Here is a 16548-nt window from a genome sequence, read left to right on the forward strand (position 1 = left end):
ATACTGGCACACTCAAGGATGTGCAATTAGCCCACTCTTCTACTCTCTCTACACCCACGCCTGTGTCGCTGGGCACGGCTCAAATGCCATCTATAAATTTGCTGATGACACAACTTTTGTTGCCAGAATTTCAGATGGTGACAGGAGTGAGATAGATCAGCTGATTGAGTCGTGTCACCTTGCAATCAATGTCAGTAAGACCAAGGAACTGATTGTGGACTTCAGGAAGAGGAAGTCTAGGGAACACACACCAGTCCTCATTGAGGAATCAGCATTGGAAAGAGTGAACAATTTCAAGTTCCAGATGTTAATATCTCTGAACATATTGATGCAATTGCAAAGAAGGGACAACAGCAGCTGTAGAAGTTTGAGGAGACTTCGTATATCACCAAAGATACTTGCAAATTTCTACAGATGTACCGTGGTGAGCGTTCTAACTGGTTGCACCACCATCTGTTATGGAGGGACCACTGCACAGGATCAGAAAAAGCTGCAGGAAGTTGTAAACTCAGCCACCTCCATGGCACTAGAGTTCCTAGCATCGAGCACACCTTGAAAAAGCGATGCCTCAAAAAGGAGACATCATCATTAAGGACTCCACCACACAGGGCAAGCTCTCTTATCATTTCTACCATCGAGGAGGTGTTACAGGAGGCTGAAGGCATACATATTACAGGAACAGCTTCTTCTCTGCTACCAGATTTTTGGATGGACAATGAATCCTTGAACACTATTTCACTATTTTGCTCTCTTTTTGCACTGCTTATTTAATTTATATTTTTTATGTACAAGTTGCAACAAAAAGCTTGTGAACCCTTTGCAATTAATAGTTTTTTGTATTAATTACTCATAAAATGTGGTGTGATCTTCATCTAAGTCACAATAATAGACAAACACAATCTGCCAAAACTAATAATACACAAACAATTGTACTTTTCATGTCTTTATTGAACACATTGTTTAATCATTCACAGTCCAGGCTGGAAAAAGTATGTGAACCTTTGTATTTAGTAATTGCTAAAATCTCCTTTAGCAGCAAGAACCACCATCAAACATTTCCTGTGACTGCTGATCAGACTTGCACAACAGCGAAGAGGAGTTTTACACCATTTCTCCATACAAAACTGTTTCAGTTCATCAATATTTCTGAGGTGCTTTGCATGAAAGCCCTCTTCAGGTCATGCCATAGCATTTCAATTGGGTTAAGCGCTGGACTTTGACTCGGCCATTCCAAAACACAAATTCTCTTCTTTTTAAACCATTGTTGATTTACTCCTGTGTTTTGTATCGTTCTCTTGTAAAATCATCCAACTTCTATCAAGCTTCAGGTGACGGACCACTACCCTGACATTCTCCTGTAAAATGCTTTGATACAATTTTGAATTAATTGTTCCCTCAATAATTGCAAGCAGTCCAGGCACTGACACTGAAGCAACAAAGCAGCCCCAAAGTATGGTAGTCCTTCCACCATGTTTCACAGTTGGGATGAGCTTTTGGTATTGGTGTGCAGTGCCCTTCTTCCTCCAAACATAGCAGTGTGAATTTCTGCCAAAAAAATTAAACTTTTGTCTCATCTGTCCACAGAACATTGTACCAGAAGTGTTGTGAAACATCCAGATGGTGTTTTGCAAATTTGAGACATCCAGCAATATTTCTTTTTTTGAAGAGCAGTGGTTTCCTCTGTGGTGCCCTTCCACAAAAACCTTTCTTTTCAGTGTTTTTCCTTATAGTGGACACATGAGCAGAGAGTTCTAGAGATTTCTGCAAGTCTTTTGCTGTTACTCTTGGGTTCTTTTTCATCTCCTGCAGCACTGCACGTTATGCTCTTGGTGTGATCTTTGCAAGACACCCACTTCGAGGGAGAGTAGCAACAGTATTGAATTTCCTCCATTTGAGGACAATTTCACTTATTGTGGACTGATGAAGACTCAGGTCTTTAGAAATGCTTTTGTAGCTTGTTCCAGCTTCATTCATCTCTATAATTGTTGTTCTAAGGCTCTCTGAAAGTTATAATGATTAAGAAATGTGCAAATAAACATAACTCTCTTGAGAAGAGCAGGATCTGACAGTAATCTGACTTCATGTGTCTTCAAATAGGGCAGGGCACTTCCACAACCCACACCTGCAATTTCATCTGATTGATTGCAACACCTGACTCCAAAAAGCCTCTGTAGAAGGCATTACCTCAGAGGTTCACATACATTTTTGAACCTAGACTTTGATTGTTTAAATGGTCTAGTCAGTACTGACAACAAGTAGTACAATTGCTTGTGTGTTATTAGTTTAGGCAGATTGTATTTCTCTATTATTGTGACTTAGATGAAGATCAGATCACATTTTATGAGTAATTAATGCAGAAAACCAAGTAATTGCAAAGGGTTCACAAACTTCTTCTTGCAACCTCATATATTTTTGTTGTAAATAATTTATAGGTTTTCTTATTATTGTTATTGCAATGCACTATAATTGCTGCAGCAAAACAAAAAATTTCACAACCTATGCCTGTGATATTAATTCTGATTTTGATAAGATGATAACTATATGTTTTCCTGGGAAATGTCTGAAAACACACTGGTGTCCAGCTACTGCCTCCCTAATTGCAGATAAGGTGGTCAGACCTTAGAAGGCAACCACAGACTAACTCCATGGAGATAAGATAAATTTTGATTTTAAAAACATTTTATGCATTCCAAGAAGAGACTGTTAGATGCTGTGATCAAATCTTTGAGGGTCACCTTGGAAATCCTTGAATTCATGTCTCACTGGGAATTTCAGCCGATGTGACTGTCATGTGACAGTTGTTCTCCTCAGATTTTAAGTCTGATTTCACTGAGTAGAGGATTAAATGTGTAGTACTACACATGTGACATCATTGCATCCATGCCTGATGTTAACTAGAGTACGGGCATATTGATCTTGAATGGAAGTGTCCCATTCAATTCTGTGAATAAATTGATTTTACATAGAAATTATCATGTAGTTTCTTCAAAGGAAAACTGAATTTGGATAACTTCAAGCTAAACAACATACACATTTCTGAGTACAATTTTGTCTCTCCAAAAGAGCAAACTGTCAGTGGGTGAATGCTTTAAAAGTTTATTAACTATGATTCCCAAGCATGATGCTTGAATCCATTTAATGGCAGACAATTAGCTGTCCATAAAAAAAAGACACCAACATTTTGAAAATATTACTCACTGCAGAGGATCGATGATGAAGGCGTCTGCAGTGTTAAAGTAGACCCATCAGCACGAGCAATATTTACTCGGAATACCAACCGTGCACGAGTGCTTTTCTTTTTGGATCCTGCAACACCAATACGTGCTTCAACATCAGCATTCCTTAGCTTTAGAATTCCAACACAGTCAACACTGGAAGCAAAATGAAACAGTTATGAAGTTAATAGCAACTGTGCTATAACTCTTATCAATAAGTTCATTCATGGCTCCCTACTTAGAGCAGCACATTTTGCCTTTATACATAACCAATTTGTATTTATTAAAGTCCTTATTATGATGTTTTAAATGATCTTATAAACAAATGTTGGAGAGACAAATTAAAACAGAAAATTCTCGGAACACTCAGAAGATCAGTCTGTATCTGTGGAAAGATAAACAGAGTTAACATTTCAGGTTGAAGAGTCTTCAACAGAAGTGGAAAACGAAAAAAGCAAGTTAGTTTTAAGTTGCAGAAGGTGGGGGAGGGATTGAAAGATCAAAATAAATATCTTTTATAAGGTGACAGGGCACTTCTGCTGACTAATAAATTAATTTGGACAGTTAGAAAGAAAGAAAACACACAGAAAGGCATGTAAAAACAATGAAGCTGTTGTCTGAGATCCAAGGTCCCCTTTCACTTTGGATATGTTTAGAAGATTTGGCAGCATCTGTGCAGAAAGAAAAATTAAGTTATTATTACAGATGGACAGCAGAACTGGTTTGTTCTGATAAATTAAAAAAAACGGGCTCAACATATTTTTATGCAGCTATGTGAATCCCCACAGTATCCTATGACCCTGTGATCTCTGCCTCGGCAGCCAATGTCAGAATATCTTTCAAGACTGTGAACCCTTGCAAGGCATCAGGCCCTGATAGTGTATCTGGATGGATACTGAAAACCTGTGCCAACCAATTGGTTGGTGTACTTATGTACAACTTCAGCTTCTCACACCTGTTGTCTAAGGTTCTCAGCTATTTCAAAAGGGCATCAATCATACCGGTGCCCAGGGAAACTGTATGAGCTGCCTCAGTGATTATCGGCCAGTAGTATTCACATTTACTGTAATGATGTGTTTTGAGAGGTTGGACATGATTGGATCTGCTGCAATTGGCCTATCTCTGCAACTGTGTCCATTGTAGACCTATCTCACTGGACTTTGCTTTGGAGCACCTAGACAACAGCAAAAGCATCAGCTTCTCACTATAGATCACAAAGCTTCTAAACCTCGGCTTCTGTACCTCCCTCTGCAACTGGATCATCGATTTCCTCATTGAGAGAGTACAGTCACTGTGGATTTGTGATATCTCCTCCAGACAATTAAAACATGCACACCTCAAAGATACATGCTTAGCCTATAGCACTAACCTCTCCCCACTCATCATGACTGTGTGGCTAAGCGTAGTTCAAACACCATTTATAAATTTGCAGATTATACCTCTACTGTTTATAAAATCTCAGATGGTGACAAGGAGGCAGACATAAGTGGAAAAGATAGGTTGGTTGAGTGGTATATTAAAAACCTTGTACTCAACAAAAGCAAGACCAAAGACCTAATCATGGACTTCAGGAAGGGGAAGCCAGGAGAAGGTGCACGAGTCGTCATTGAGGGATCAGCGATGGAAATGGTGAGCAGCTTCTAGTTCCTAGGTATCAGCACCTCTGTGTATCTATCCTTGGCCTACATGTTGATGTGATTACAAAGAAGACATGGTGGTGGCTGTACTTCATTAGGAGATTGAGGAGATTTGGTATGTCACCAGAAACTTGCAAATGTCTATAGATGTATGGTATAGACCATTCTGACTGATTGTATCACCGTCTGGTATGGAGCCACAGGATCACAAGAAGCTGCAGAGGGTTGTATTCTCAGCCAGCTCCATCATAAACCCAGCACGCCCCACCACCGAGGACAACTTCTATAGATGGTGCTTCAAGAAGGTGGCATCCATAATTAAGGACTCTTATTTCTAGGTCCCTCTTTTCATTACTACCATCAGGAAGGAATTGCATGAGCCTGAAGATCCATACTCAACGATTTAGGGACAACTTCTTCTTGTCTCTCATCAGATTTATGAATTGTAAATGAACCCATGAACACAACCTCATTATTGCTTTTTTTTTGCACTATTTATTTTGTAATTAATTTTATGCTTGCACTGTACAGCTGTTGTGAAACAAATAAATTTCATGACATATGATTTTGATTCTAAGCACGCTATTAATATCGTTACAAAGTACTAGGTTTCTGATTAATTGTTACTGAAGTGGCCTGGCCAGCTGAGTGTTTTATGGTAGGCCTCTACATTTGCAGTTTTACATTTTCAGTTACTGTGGAGAAAACAAACCTTGCACCAGTACAATCTAAAGGAGTGGCAGAAAGTTTACTTAAACAGATTTTTTTCACAATAAGATCTATAAAAGTGGCATTAGTGGTAAAAATTTAGGGAAGGAGGGTCAGTCCTTTGAAACAATGACCCTAAGATTCTGTCACATATGGAACAGGGGAAACTCTCATCTTGATATGGCAGACCTCTTTGCAGAACTATCCCATTTAGTCTGTTCAGGGGGACCTGGGCATCCAGTTGCCAGTGACTTCAATTCATCATCCCACTTCTACCCTGAATTCTCTGTAACTGGCTCTTAGAAGACAGCACAGTAGTGGAGTGGCTGCCTCATAGCTCCTGTGAATCAGGATCAATCCTGACCTCTGGTTCAGTCTGTGGGATGTTTACATATAACCCCTGTTGCAGTCTCTTCCAACTTGCATGCTGAATGCTAAGTTAATAGGACTTTGTAAGTTGTAGCTGAGCACATAATAGATCCTGGGCACAGTTGGTGGGAATTTGGGTAGAAAAGATGACTGGAAAAATAGGATTGTTCTGAAGTCAGCATTGACTGCATTGGCAAAAATGGCATTCTTTTATGTTGTCTACTATGTTGGGTGTGGTCTTTCACTGATTCTATTATTGGTTGTTGGATTTATTGAGTATGTCTGCAAGAAAATGAATCTCAGGGCTGTATATGGTGACATATATATACTTTGATAATATATTTACTTTGAACTTTGCATGGAAATACACTCAGTGGTCACTTTATTAGATATGCTCATGGTCATCTGCTGCTGCAGTGCATCTACTTCAAAGTTCAACGTGTTGTGCATTCAGAGATTCTTGTCTGCATAACGCTGTTGTAATGCATAGTTATTTGAGCTACAGTCACATCCCTGTCAACTTGGGCCAGTCTGGCAATTCTCCTCTGACCTCTCTCATTAACAAGATGTTTTCACCCACAGAACTGCGCTTCACTGGATGTTTGTTTGTTTTTTTTTGCACCATTGTCTATAAATTCGAAAGACTGTTGTGCATGAAAATCCCAGATCATCAGCAGTTTCTGAGATACTTTCTCTCACTACACATACTGACATAAGGATATACTGACATTGGAGAAGGTTAAGAGAAGATTCACGAGAATGATTCCAGGAATGAAAGGGTTACCATATGAGGAACATCTGGCAGCTCCTGGGCTGTAGTCCATGGAGTTCAGGAGAATGGGGGGGGATTTCATAGAAACATTCCAAATGTTAAAAGGCCTGAACAGATTAGATATGGCAAAGTTATTTTCCATGGTAGGGGAGTGTAGGATAAGAGGGCATGACTTCAGGATTGAAGAACATCCATTTAGAACTGAGATGTGGAGAAATTACTTCAGTCAGAGGGTGGTAAATCTGTGGAATTTGTTGCCACGAACAGCTGTGGAGGCCAAGTCATTGGGTGTATTTAAGGCAGAGATAGATAGGTTCTTGATTAGCCAGGGCATCAAAGGGTATGGGGATGACTGGAAGATTTGGATCAGCCCATGATTGAATGGCGGAGCACACTCGATCGGCCAAACGGCCTACTTCTGCTCCTATATCTTATGGTCTTATTCCCTGCCCAGCTTATCCATAATTCTCACCAGAGCATCTGGGAATTTGTGTTCAACTTTTTACTCAAGCAACAGCACAGTGTTGTACTAAAAGAATCATATGGACATCTGAAATCCTTCACAAAGTCCTTTCTCAAGATATAAAAGGCAGCACAATAGTATAGAGGCAGAAAGTTGTCTTGGATGACCTCAGCCATAAATCCATACCCCATGATGTTTGTTAGCATGAGTTTAAACAACAAAAAACAAAACTGATGACTGACACTGATCATCTTCTATCAACTACTGAAACAGTACTTTTCTAGAGTGCACAAGATTGAGTAGCAAGGATATGAATTGCACTCTGAATGCCCAGCCTGTAGAGGCCTAGCAGAATCACTAGTGACTGAGCTAGCTCAGTCCCAAAGGGCATAACTGAAAGACTAAATTGCAGCAGGTGGAAAGTGAAACAACACAAGAAATAAACTTTACTTGATCTCATTCATCAATCTACATTTTTGGCAGATGACTATGTCTATGACAGCATGAGAAGGGATAATCACTGCACTATCCTAAATTTTATAAACTGCTGAATAATTCTAAAAACCAAAGGATCAGATCAAAACTCTGAGGAGCTGTTATATAGTCACAAATGGTGATGGACAAATAAACAGCTGAGGTGAAAATATTAACCCTAAATGAATGGTGGGTCCACCATGTGAGCTTTCATAGACATGGCTGAAATATCTGCAATATCTTCAGCCTTCCTCTCTATCACAAAAGTCAAATTTCAACCAATTTAATTCATCCACAATATCAAAAAATGATTAAGAGTGCTGTATATAGAAAAGGCAAAATGATTATACAAAATCCTAGGTGGGTGAAACAGAAGAAATAAACCTCGTGGATGGAATTGTCCAAGACAGCATGGTGTTGATAACTTGAATTGAAAAATTTGTCATGCATCTAACCAAGCAGTTGTAATACTGGCATTATCAAATGTGTATAATGCCCAGGTACGTCCTTGTCATGTAAAAGAGCAAATAAAATCTGTCTAACATGCAATCTTGTCTATTTTCAGTTACCAGCAAGGTGGTGGAAGGTGTCATCAATAAAGCTATCAAGCAAAAATTACTCACCAGTGTTCAGTTTAGGTTTCCCAGGAAGACAGGATTGGTAAAATTTCAGAATTCACCAAGGGATGACTAAGACATTGGTAAGGAAAGGGAAAGGAGAATACAGAAGTAATCTAGCAAGAAACATAAATAAACAAACTATGAAAGCTTCTACAGATATAAAAAAATGAAAATATTAACAAAAGTAAATGTGGATCCCTCATACCCTGAGATTACAGAAATTATACTAGCGAATAAAGAAATACCAGAGAAATTAAACAATTACTTTGTGTCTGTTTTTATAGTAAAGGACACAGAAAATATTGTGGAAATATTGAGTAACAAGTCTAGCTTAGATGAGGATTAACTTAAAAAATATTGGAGAAATTAATGGGACTGAAAGCCAATAACTTCCTATGATGAGAAATGCATCTTAAGGTTTTGAGAGAAGTGGCTATGAAAATGAACAGGTTGGAACCCTTCAAAATTCCCATGATTTCCACTGAATGAAAGGAAGCAAATTTAAACTATTTCAGAGAGAGGGAAATGAAAAAAAATGGAACTTCAGACCAAATAATATAACATCTGTTGGAAGGAAACTTCTAGGTTCTATCATAATGCAGTGTTATTTGAACTTCAGAAGATCTTCTAAAAAGTGTTACTAAATAAATTAGAGCAGATGGTAATATGTAATATACTGGTGTGGATCAGTTAATGAAGAGAAAACAGACATTAGAAATAAACAGGTCATTTTCAGACTGGACTAGTGGAGTGCCCCATGACCAATGTTGTAGCACTACCTGTTCATCATCTACATCAATGACTTGGATGAGGAAACATAACCAACTTTGTGATAATAATAAGCTAGATGGCAATGCGAGTCATGAGCAGATGCAAAGACTAGTTAGGGAGATGTTAACATACAGTGAATAAGCAAGGGAATTGCAGAAGGAACACACTGTGGAAAATGTGAGATCGTCCACTTTTATAGTAAACCCAGAAAAGTGATGAGAGATTGAAAGATGCTGGTGTCCTTGTACACTAAAAGTTACCTTGTTCATTACTATGAGCAATTGCAAAGAGGTTTTAAGTACACAAATGAGGTTATATTGTTGCAAATTAGATGAGATTCTGTTGAGATCAAAGTTGCTATATTTTATGTTGGTCTGGTCTTCCTATGTACAGAGGTACATACTGTTGAAAGACTGACTGCAACAAAGGCCTACCACCTTTTTTTCTGCAAAAGCTGGCCAACACCCATATTCCACAAATAAACTAAAGATGCAAATGCAATTTGTGACAAAGAGCAATAAACACAGTTTGTACCTTCCTAAGATGGTTGAAGAAATGTGTAGTTGTGGACAAATAGAGGTGCAATCAACTGTCTCAGAAAGTAGAGGAAAGTTTAGTGGATGTCTTCCATTTTCAACGTGGAATCCACACCATGCTTACGAACTATATAATTCAGGCACAGATAGAAAGAGGAGGAACAAGAATTGGTTTTTGAAAATTTAGGTTTCAGGGAATGAAAATGAATCACTGCTGGAGACAAAGGTATGAGAGAAAAGACGACATTCCTGGATGGATTTAGGTAGTCAGGGGTTAGAAAATATTTGTGATATTCCATGGCAGCTGCTGGAGCATGGAAATAACAAGGTCAACAATATTAAATGTAATGGAACAGCAACAATAACAATAAAAAAAAATGTTCTGCAATCATGGAGGTTTTGGGGCACTTTGAAACTGTGTCAAAAGTCATACAGACCAGGAGAACTTTAATCAGAGAAGAAAATATATGTCAAAAGAGGAAATTCTACCAAACCTCTGTCATCCGTGCATTTTAAAAATCTCCAAGTTCTCTCTTCTTTATCATCATAATGAGAAGGTCCTATTGCCTATCCATTATTCTTCTATGGCCACTATATCTAATCTCTTGCCTTTCTACCACAATGCCTCTGCCCTGTTTGATGACATCTTCCCAAGGGCAACTTCTTTACCTCCACCTTAATGTTGTTCATTGTTTTTCTTTCTTTCATTACTCTAGCCACATCACAAAAGAACTCCAACAAAATTTGGAGACAGACAGGATCTCATGAAAATTTCTAACAATAGTGTCTATAAAATCATTTTCTGCAGCATCAACAGAATTTTTTTTCCATTTGTCAGCATCTGAGCATCACTGGCAACACCACTATTTTACTCATCTCTCGAATGTCCTTAAAATGAGATGCAAAGTCAGCTACCTCAGATGGATTTCTGAACTGATAATTTTTGTGGGTCTCAAGTCACATGTATGATAGGTTGGGATGATGGCACTTTTATGGCAGTCTGTTAATTCTGTAGTCATTATTACCAAATACTATATTTTTATTTCAAATTATTAAATGAATTCACAGCTGCCTTGGTGGGATTATATTTCTTCAGACTATTAGCCAGGACCCTGGATTACTTCAAGTAATTTAATCACTGCAGAACCACAGTCCAGCTTACAATGCACCCATAGCGTTGGAAAAAAGTACTGAAAAAATATGCATTCCTCATCACAGATATTTCTTTATACTTTAAAGAAATAGCATACTGTACTAATGTGTAACAGTTGTTCTCACTGCCTCTTCTGGTACATTGGATGGCAACCTTGCTGTTTCTTTATCATTTGTCTGTTTTTTACAAGGCCGGATGGAAAACATGCAAGGAACCGGCCAGATCTGAACCCAAGACCACTTCCCTTGAAGTCCGATGCAGATACCACTACACCACCAGCCAGCGCATATTATGTAACAGAATGGATCTTATCTCAGATATTTCATCATATCTTGCCAGTCTCATCTCAACTGCCTATGATTTAACAGTGCTATTGTCTCTGATATTGGTTTTAACACAAGTATACTGTCACTTATGTACCATGCACAGCTCATATACACACTTGTACTGATGCACTAAATTTCTGGACCATTATCATTTATTACATGATAGCCAAATGTAAATTCTGATCACTGTTGTACACAATCTCTGACCTTAAATATTTAATTTTATAAATTGCATTTACTTGGCATAGCAATTTCAAAACATAATGGTATTTAAGTAACATTACAGGTGACCCTAAAATTTACAACCATTTGGGTTAAGGAAATTTGTCCTTACAGAATTCACAAATCATAATTAAAAATATGAGATACTGAATAAAATTTGAACCAATAGAAACTGTATGAAAAGTAAATAAATCAACACAAGATTGGCTTTTTTTTTACAACTTGCACTTCTTGACATGAGTAGATGACACAGTTTTGCATTATGGAAAATCACGATACAGCCTGTTTTCTATGAAAGTAGCTGCCCCTCACTCCTGTAACAGAGGGGTTGCCTGTATTTAACAATATTATTTCAAGATTTTAGATTATGTCTTCCTCTTAATTGTAATTTCAAATTTTAACTTTGCATTCTAAAATAACTTTAAAAAATTAAATGTGCTTTCTCCTTTCCGGTTGATTCAGTGTAAGGATTCTTCTAAAACAATGCTACTCAACCAGCTTGATAACTTCTTTAGTTCTGTATGTAAAAGGGAACATCTATCTTTGTGGAATCACTACATTTTGCAGCTAGCTTTCTTCAAAGTTGGAGATGAATATATATATATATATATATACACACACACACACACACTCTCTTATTTCACAAGTGTTAGCAAGATTCAGGCTAATAAATTTATTCATATCTCCTAAGTATTCTAATCTACAAACACTACTTATGTGTTTTATACAATAATAATCTTGAGATAACATCTTGTTTTGCTGAAGGTTTTAATTCATGTTGCAGAAAGTTATGCTGAAGGTTTTAATTCATGTTGCAGTTCAAATTTAACAGATTGTATTTTACATTTAAATAACTTGCTTGTTATCATTGTTTCTGAATCTAGATGGTGAAGATCAGACACCACTTAACACCAGAGTAATGGAATCAATTTCTCCTCCAACATTATTACTAATAGCAACACTAAAAATAATACTTTTCCTTACTTTATGCAGATAATGTAAGCTCAATCAGCACAATGTAGAGATCAAACTCTAAATCCCTCAATTTCATTGTTCAATTGCTTTGCTTTGTCAACTGAGATAATAAATGAAAATTTTAATATTAAGGCATTAATATATTTAATATGAGCAGTCTCCTTAAGTCCCATTCATTTTGCAGAAAAAAAACTGAGTTATTCCAGCAGATGTCAAGACTTACGCTAATGTCATATTACTTCCAGGATCCAAGTTGACCTCAATCACAGTTGTTCCATCAATGTCCACCTCCTTGCAAGGAGTAGTATTTCGCCCAGTGACTCTGCATGCTTGGTAAAAACCATGAGGTTTGACTCGGCCAGAATCATTTCCCACAAAAATTTGTAAGATTGCTGGTTGATTGTAACCTTCCAACTAAAAAAAAGAGCATAGAATATGTAATGCTTGATGGATGGAAATTTTAATCTTTGAGTTGTTTTAACTATTAAATCACCTCAAATCAAGTACTAAATAAACAAATATGTATCTTGATATTTTTAAACAATGGGAAAATAATTAGGTAGAGTATAATTTTAAAAACTGCAAATGACATGAATTCAGAAATATAGAAAATAATAATGTTACCCATGCATTGACAACACAAAAGGCCCTGTATGAGTGGCAGAAGAAATTGCCCTTTCCATCCACCCACCCTCTTAGCTGCTACCTGTCCCCTCTGAGGGGTCTGCAGTTACTAGATTGGTATTGTGAATTCTGAGGAGGTTCATAAAGCCAGAGTGAAAGTATGCTATCTTCCATCCTCACAAACCGCCTTAAAAGGAGAGCTGAATTTACGAAGTCATAAGCAAACTAAAACAGATATATTTTAGTAGGAAGAATTCTGGACATTATTAACTAAATGTAAATTGAATGCCACATTTTAAAGAGGATTCAGAAGCTGATGATATACATATATGAAAATTTGAGGTGGCTGTTAAAATCCTTGGTTTAGAAAGTATACAAAAAGCAAAGAAGTTACACTAAGCATTACAAAAACATTGTTAGAACCCAAGAATCTAGCTAAAACTTTGTGGATACATCACTTTTGGGAGACATAAAAATTACTACATCTTCAATCTCCTAATAAAGCAGAGCAACTGATATGCCTTTTTTGTGATTCTATCAATGTGTTTATATTCTCACTGAATTTCATTGGAGAAAAATCCTTCTTTTTCCAGAGAGGTTAGCAAACCAGAGGACAAATATTTGTTTTTTTTTTGTGTATACATCAACTATATAGGGAGAAATGTTGAGCAGGTTGGGACTTTTCCTCTGGAGCAAGGGAGAATGAGAGGTGATCGTAAAGAGATGTAAGAAACGATGAGGGGCATAGTGCACATCTCTTTCCCAGGATTGAGAAACCAAGACCTAGGGGGCATGGGTTTAAAGTCAGAGGGGGAGAGAGGGGCAACATTTTAAACCAGAAGGTGGCAAGTATATGGAATGAGCTGCCAGAGGAAGCAGCTGGGGCATGTAGATTAACATTTAAAAGGTACTTGGACAGGTACATGGATAGGAAAGGTTTAGAGAGAAATGGGCTAAAAGTGGACAGACAGGACTAGCTTAGATGGAAACCTTGGATGGCATGGATCAGTTGAACAGAAGGGCCTGTTTCCATGCTGTATACCTCTACTATTCCATTTAATAAGATGACGTACAGAAAAATCTCTTGTACAATGAAGTAAGCAGAACTTACAGAAATAAGTTCTCTTTAAGAGTATTATTCAAGCACATAAAACCTTCCGTACAAAACTGAGCAAGACATCAAAAAGAAAAATATGAGAGGAGAATGGCAGAGTAATTTTTCAAATAACTGGCACAACTAAAATAAATCAGTATCTGTATGATTTTATGAAATATTTTTAAACTTTGAAATTAACCTTTGTGCAAGTAGAAAATTAACTTTAACAAAAGCTTACAATGCTGCATTAATCTGAAATATTTTGTATATTAAGCCCTTAAATATTAAATCGGCTTCTTTCTCTACAAATGCTGCCTAACCTGTTAAATACCTCCAACATTTTCTGTTTTTTTTATTCTGGATATATCTGTTGCCCTTGCCTTTGCAGATAGCCTCATGAGATCCTGGCGAAGAAACCTTGAACATGCACTGTAATGTTTTCAGTAGATGGCATATCCCACATTCACACTATGTAGCTGGTAATGAGCAAATGAATTTTTAAACTGGAGGATATATACCAATCAAATTGACTAATTGTTCTGAATGCTGGATCATATTCTCTACAAGGAGCGTTTGTTTATTTACAAAGAGGGGGAAAACAATTACCTTCACTGTTGGGAAGCCTTGCTGGGTCCGATCTTTCACAGAGCCACGGCTACCTTCTGTCAAGTACCGTGCCCTGTGCTGTGTCTCAGGTTGTACTAGTACTTTCAGTTCTTTACCTTCACTTTTACCAGGATAGTGAGCAGTTAGTGTTGGGCCTTTCTTTAAAGAAGATTTTTGAGGCTCTGTTGTTCTGTGAAACACCAAAAATATGCATCACCAAAATTACTTTAGTGAAATAAAATGCAACTTTTTACTTCAGCTATATAAAGCAATTTAAATGAACTTCCTTTTGAGTATATTCTCAATTTTAAATTAACTATCTTACATTTCGCTAAAACTTTTCTTTGACCAAATCCCATTACAGGAAGCAAAGCATAAAATATATCTTTAATTTGAATTTTCAAATCTATTAAATATCTAGATTGATTTGTCCGCCAAAAGTATAATTATTTAGCATGAGATAAAACGGGTCAATATTTTGTGAGACATATCTCTGAGGAGCCCTTACAGATCTATCTAAGCTATAGAATGAAAGGCAATGGAAAAGGTACTGCAAAATCTCTAGCGATGCACCTTAGAATGCCATTAAGTCGAGCCCTGGTATTCATTTAATTTAATCTGCAACATTTTGGTTTATAAACTTAATAGAAATTAATTGTGTATCAATCTATCTATGTCAGTAGATGCAAAAAAAGCAAACACATTTTCCAGAAAAAAATACACTTAATCTGAGAATTATTCTTGTCCATCCCATCCTTGCATTCCTTTGCACTGAATGACTAATCTACTGCTTGACCTCTTCCAAAATTCTCTGATCAATCCCACCAGATGTTTATTGGAATGCATCAAGATGCATAACTCTTGAAATTCCCTGGTTTGCCAATACTACACCCGGAATCAATTTCTTTTCTTGATAACTACCACCTAGACAATCCCGCATAATAACATATCAACTATCATAATAAACACTTAATTCACTGCATATCCCATTTACACAATTTGAAAATTTCTTTTAATCTATGCACCTGGAATAGTTTGCTTAACCATATAATGGTCTATTTATACTTCAGTAAAATGATATAAATCAAGAGAATCCATTGACGGCTTAAGATAGGCTGTTTAATGTAGTCTAGCCAAATTAGCACATGCACAATAGAAATTAAATACAAATTTTGGTTGCACTTGCAAACTACATTTCTAAAACTAAAGGATCAATTGGGCTTTATAGTCAAATGTAAGATTACTGATTATTATAAACTGTTAAGTCTGATAATTAGCACAATCATTATATAACAAAACTGGGAAGTTTGTACTGTGATCCTGAGAGGCAAGATTTTATGAACATTTGGAGAGGCATAATATGACTAGGAATAGTCAGCATGGCTTTGTCAAAGGCAGGTCATGCCTTAAGAGCCTGATTGAATTTTTGAGGATGTCACTAAACACATTGATGAAGGTAGAGCAGTAGATGTAGTGTATATGGATTTCAGCAAGGCATTTGAAAAGGTACCCCTTGCGAGGCTTATTGAGAAAGTAAGGAGGCATGGGATCCAAGGGGACATTGCTTTGTGGATCCAGAGCTGGCTTGCCCACAGAAGGCAAAGAGTCGTTGAAGATGGCTCATATTCTGCATGGAGGTTGGTGATCAGTGGTGTGCTTCAAGGATCTATTCTGGGACCCTTACTCTTCATGATTTTTATAAATCATCTGGATAAGGAAGTGGAGGGATGGGTTAGTAAATATGCTGATGATACAAAGGTTGGGCGTGTTGTGGATAGTGTGGGGGACTCTCAAAGATTACAGCGGGACATTCATAGGATGCAAAACTGGGCTGAGAAGTGGCAGATGGAGTTCAACCCAGATAAGGGTGAGGTGGTTCATTTTGGTAGGTCAAATATGATGGCAAAATATAGTTAACGGTAAGAGTCTTGGCAGTGTGGAAGATCAGAAGGATCTTGGGGTCCGAGTCCATAGGACACTC

General features: G+C 37.3%; 1 protein-coding gene across 3 annotated transcripts in view; it reads right to left on the reverse strand.

Annotated features, from left to right (window-relative positions):
* The window catches only part of nfat5b (nuclear factor of activated T cells 5b), a 204900-nt gene that overhangs the window by 46871 nt on the left and 141481 nt on the right, over positions 1-16548 (reverse strand). For all 3 annotated transcript variants that reach the window (XR_010020321.1, XM_063067098.1, XM_063067097.1), the window contains exons 4-6: positions 14568-14757; positions 12465-12655; positions 3199-3371 (exon numbers count right to left, since the gene is read on the reverse strand). Coding sequence is in view for 2 of the 3 variants with exons in the window: in XM_063067098.1 (XP_062923168.1) it covers positions 3199-3371; positions 12465-12655; positions 14568-14757 (554 nt within the window). In the remaining variant the exon portion in view is untranslated. The remainder of the gene's footprint in view (positions 1-3198; positions 3372-12464; positions 12656-14567; positions 14758-16548) is intronic.

Source organism: Mobula hypostoma, chromosome 14 (assembly GCF_963921235.1).
Source record: "Mobula hypostoma chromosome 14, sMobHyp1.1, whole genome shotgun sequence".
Classification (NCBI taxonomy): Eukaryota; Metazoa; Chordata; class Chondrichthyes; order Myliobatiformes; family Myliobatidae; genus Mobula; species Mobula hypostoma.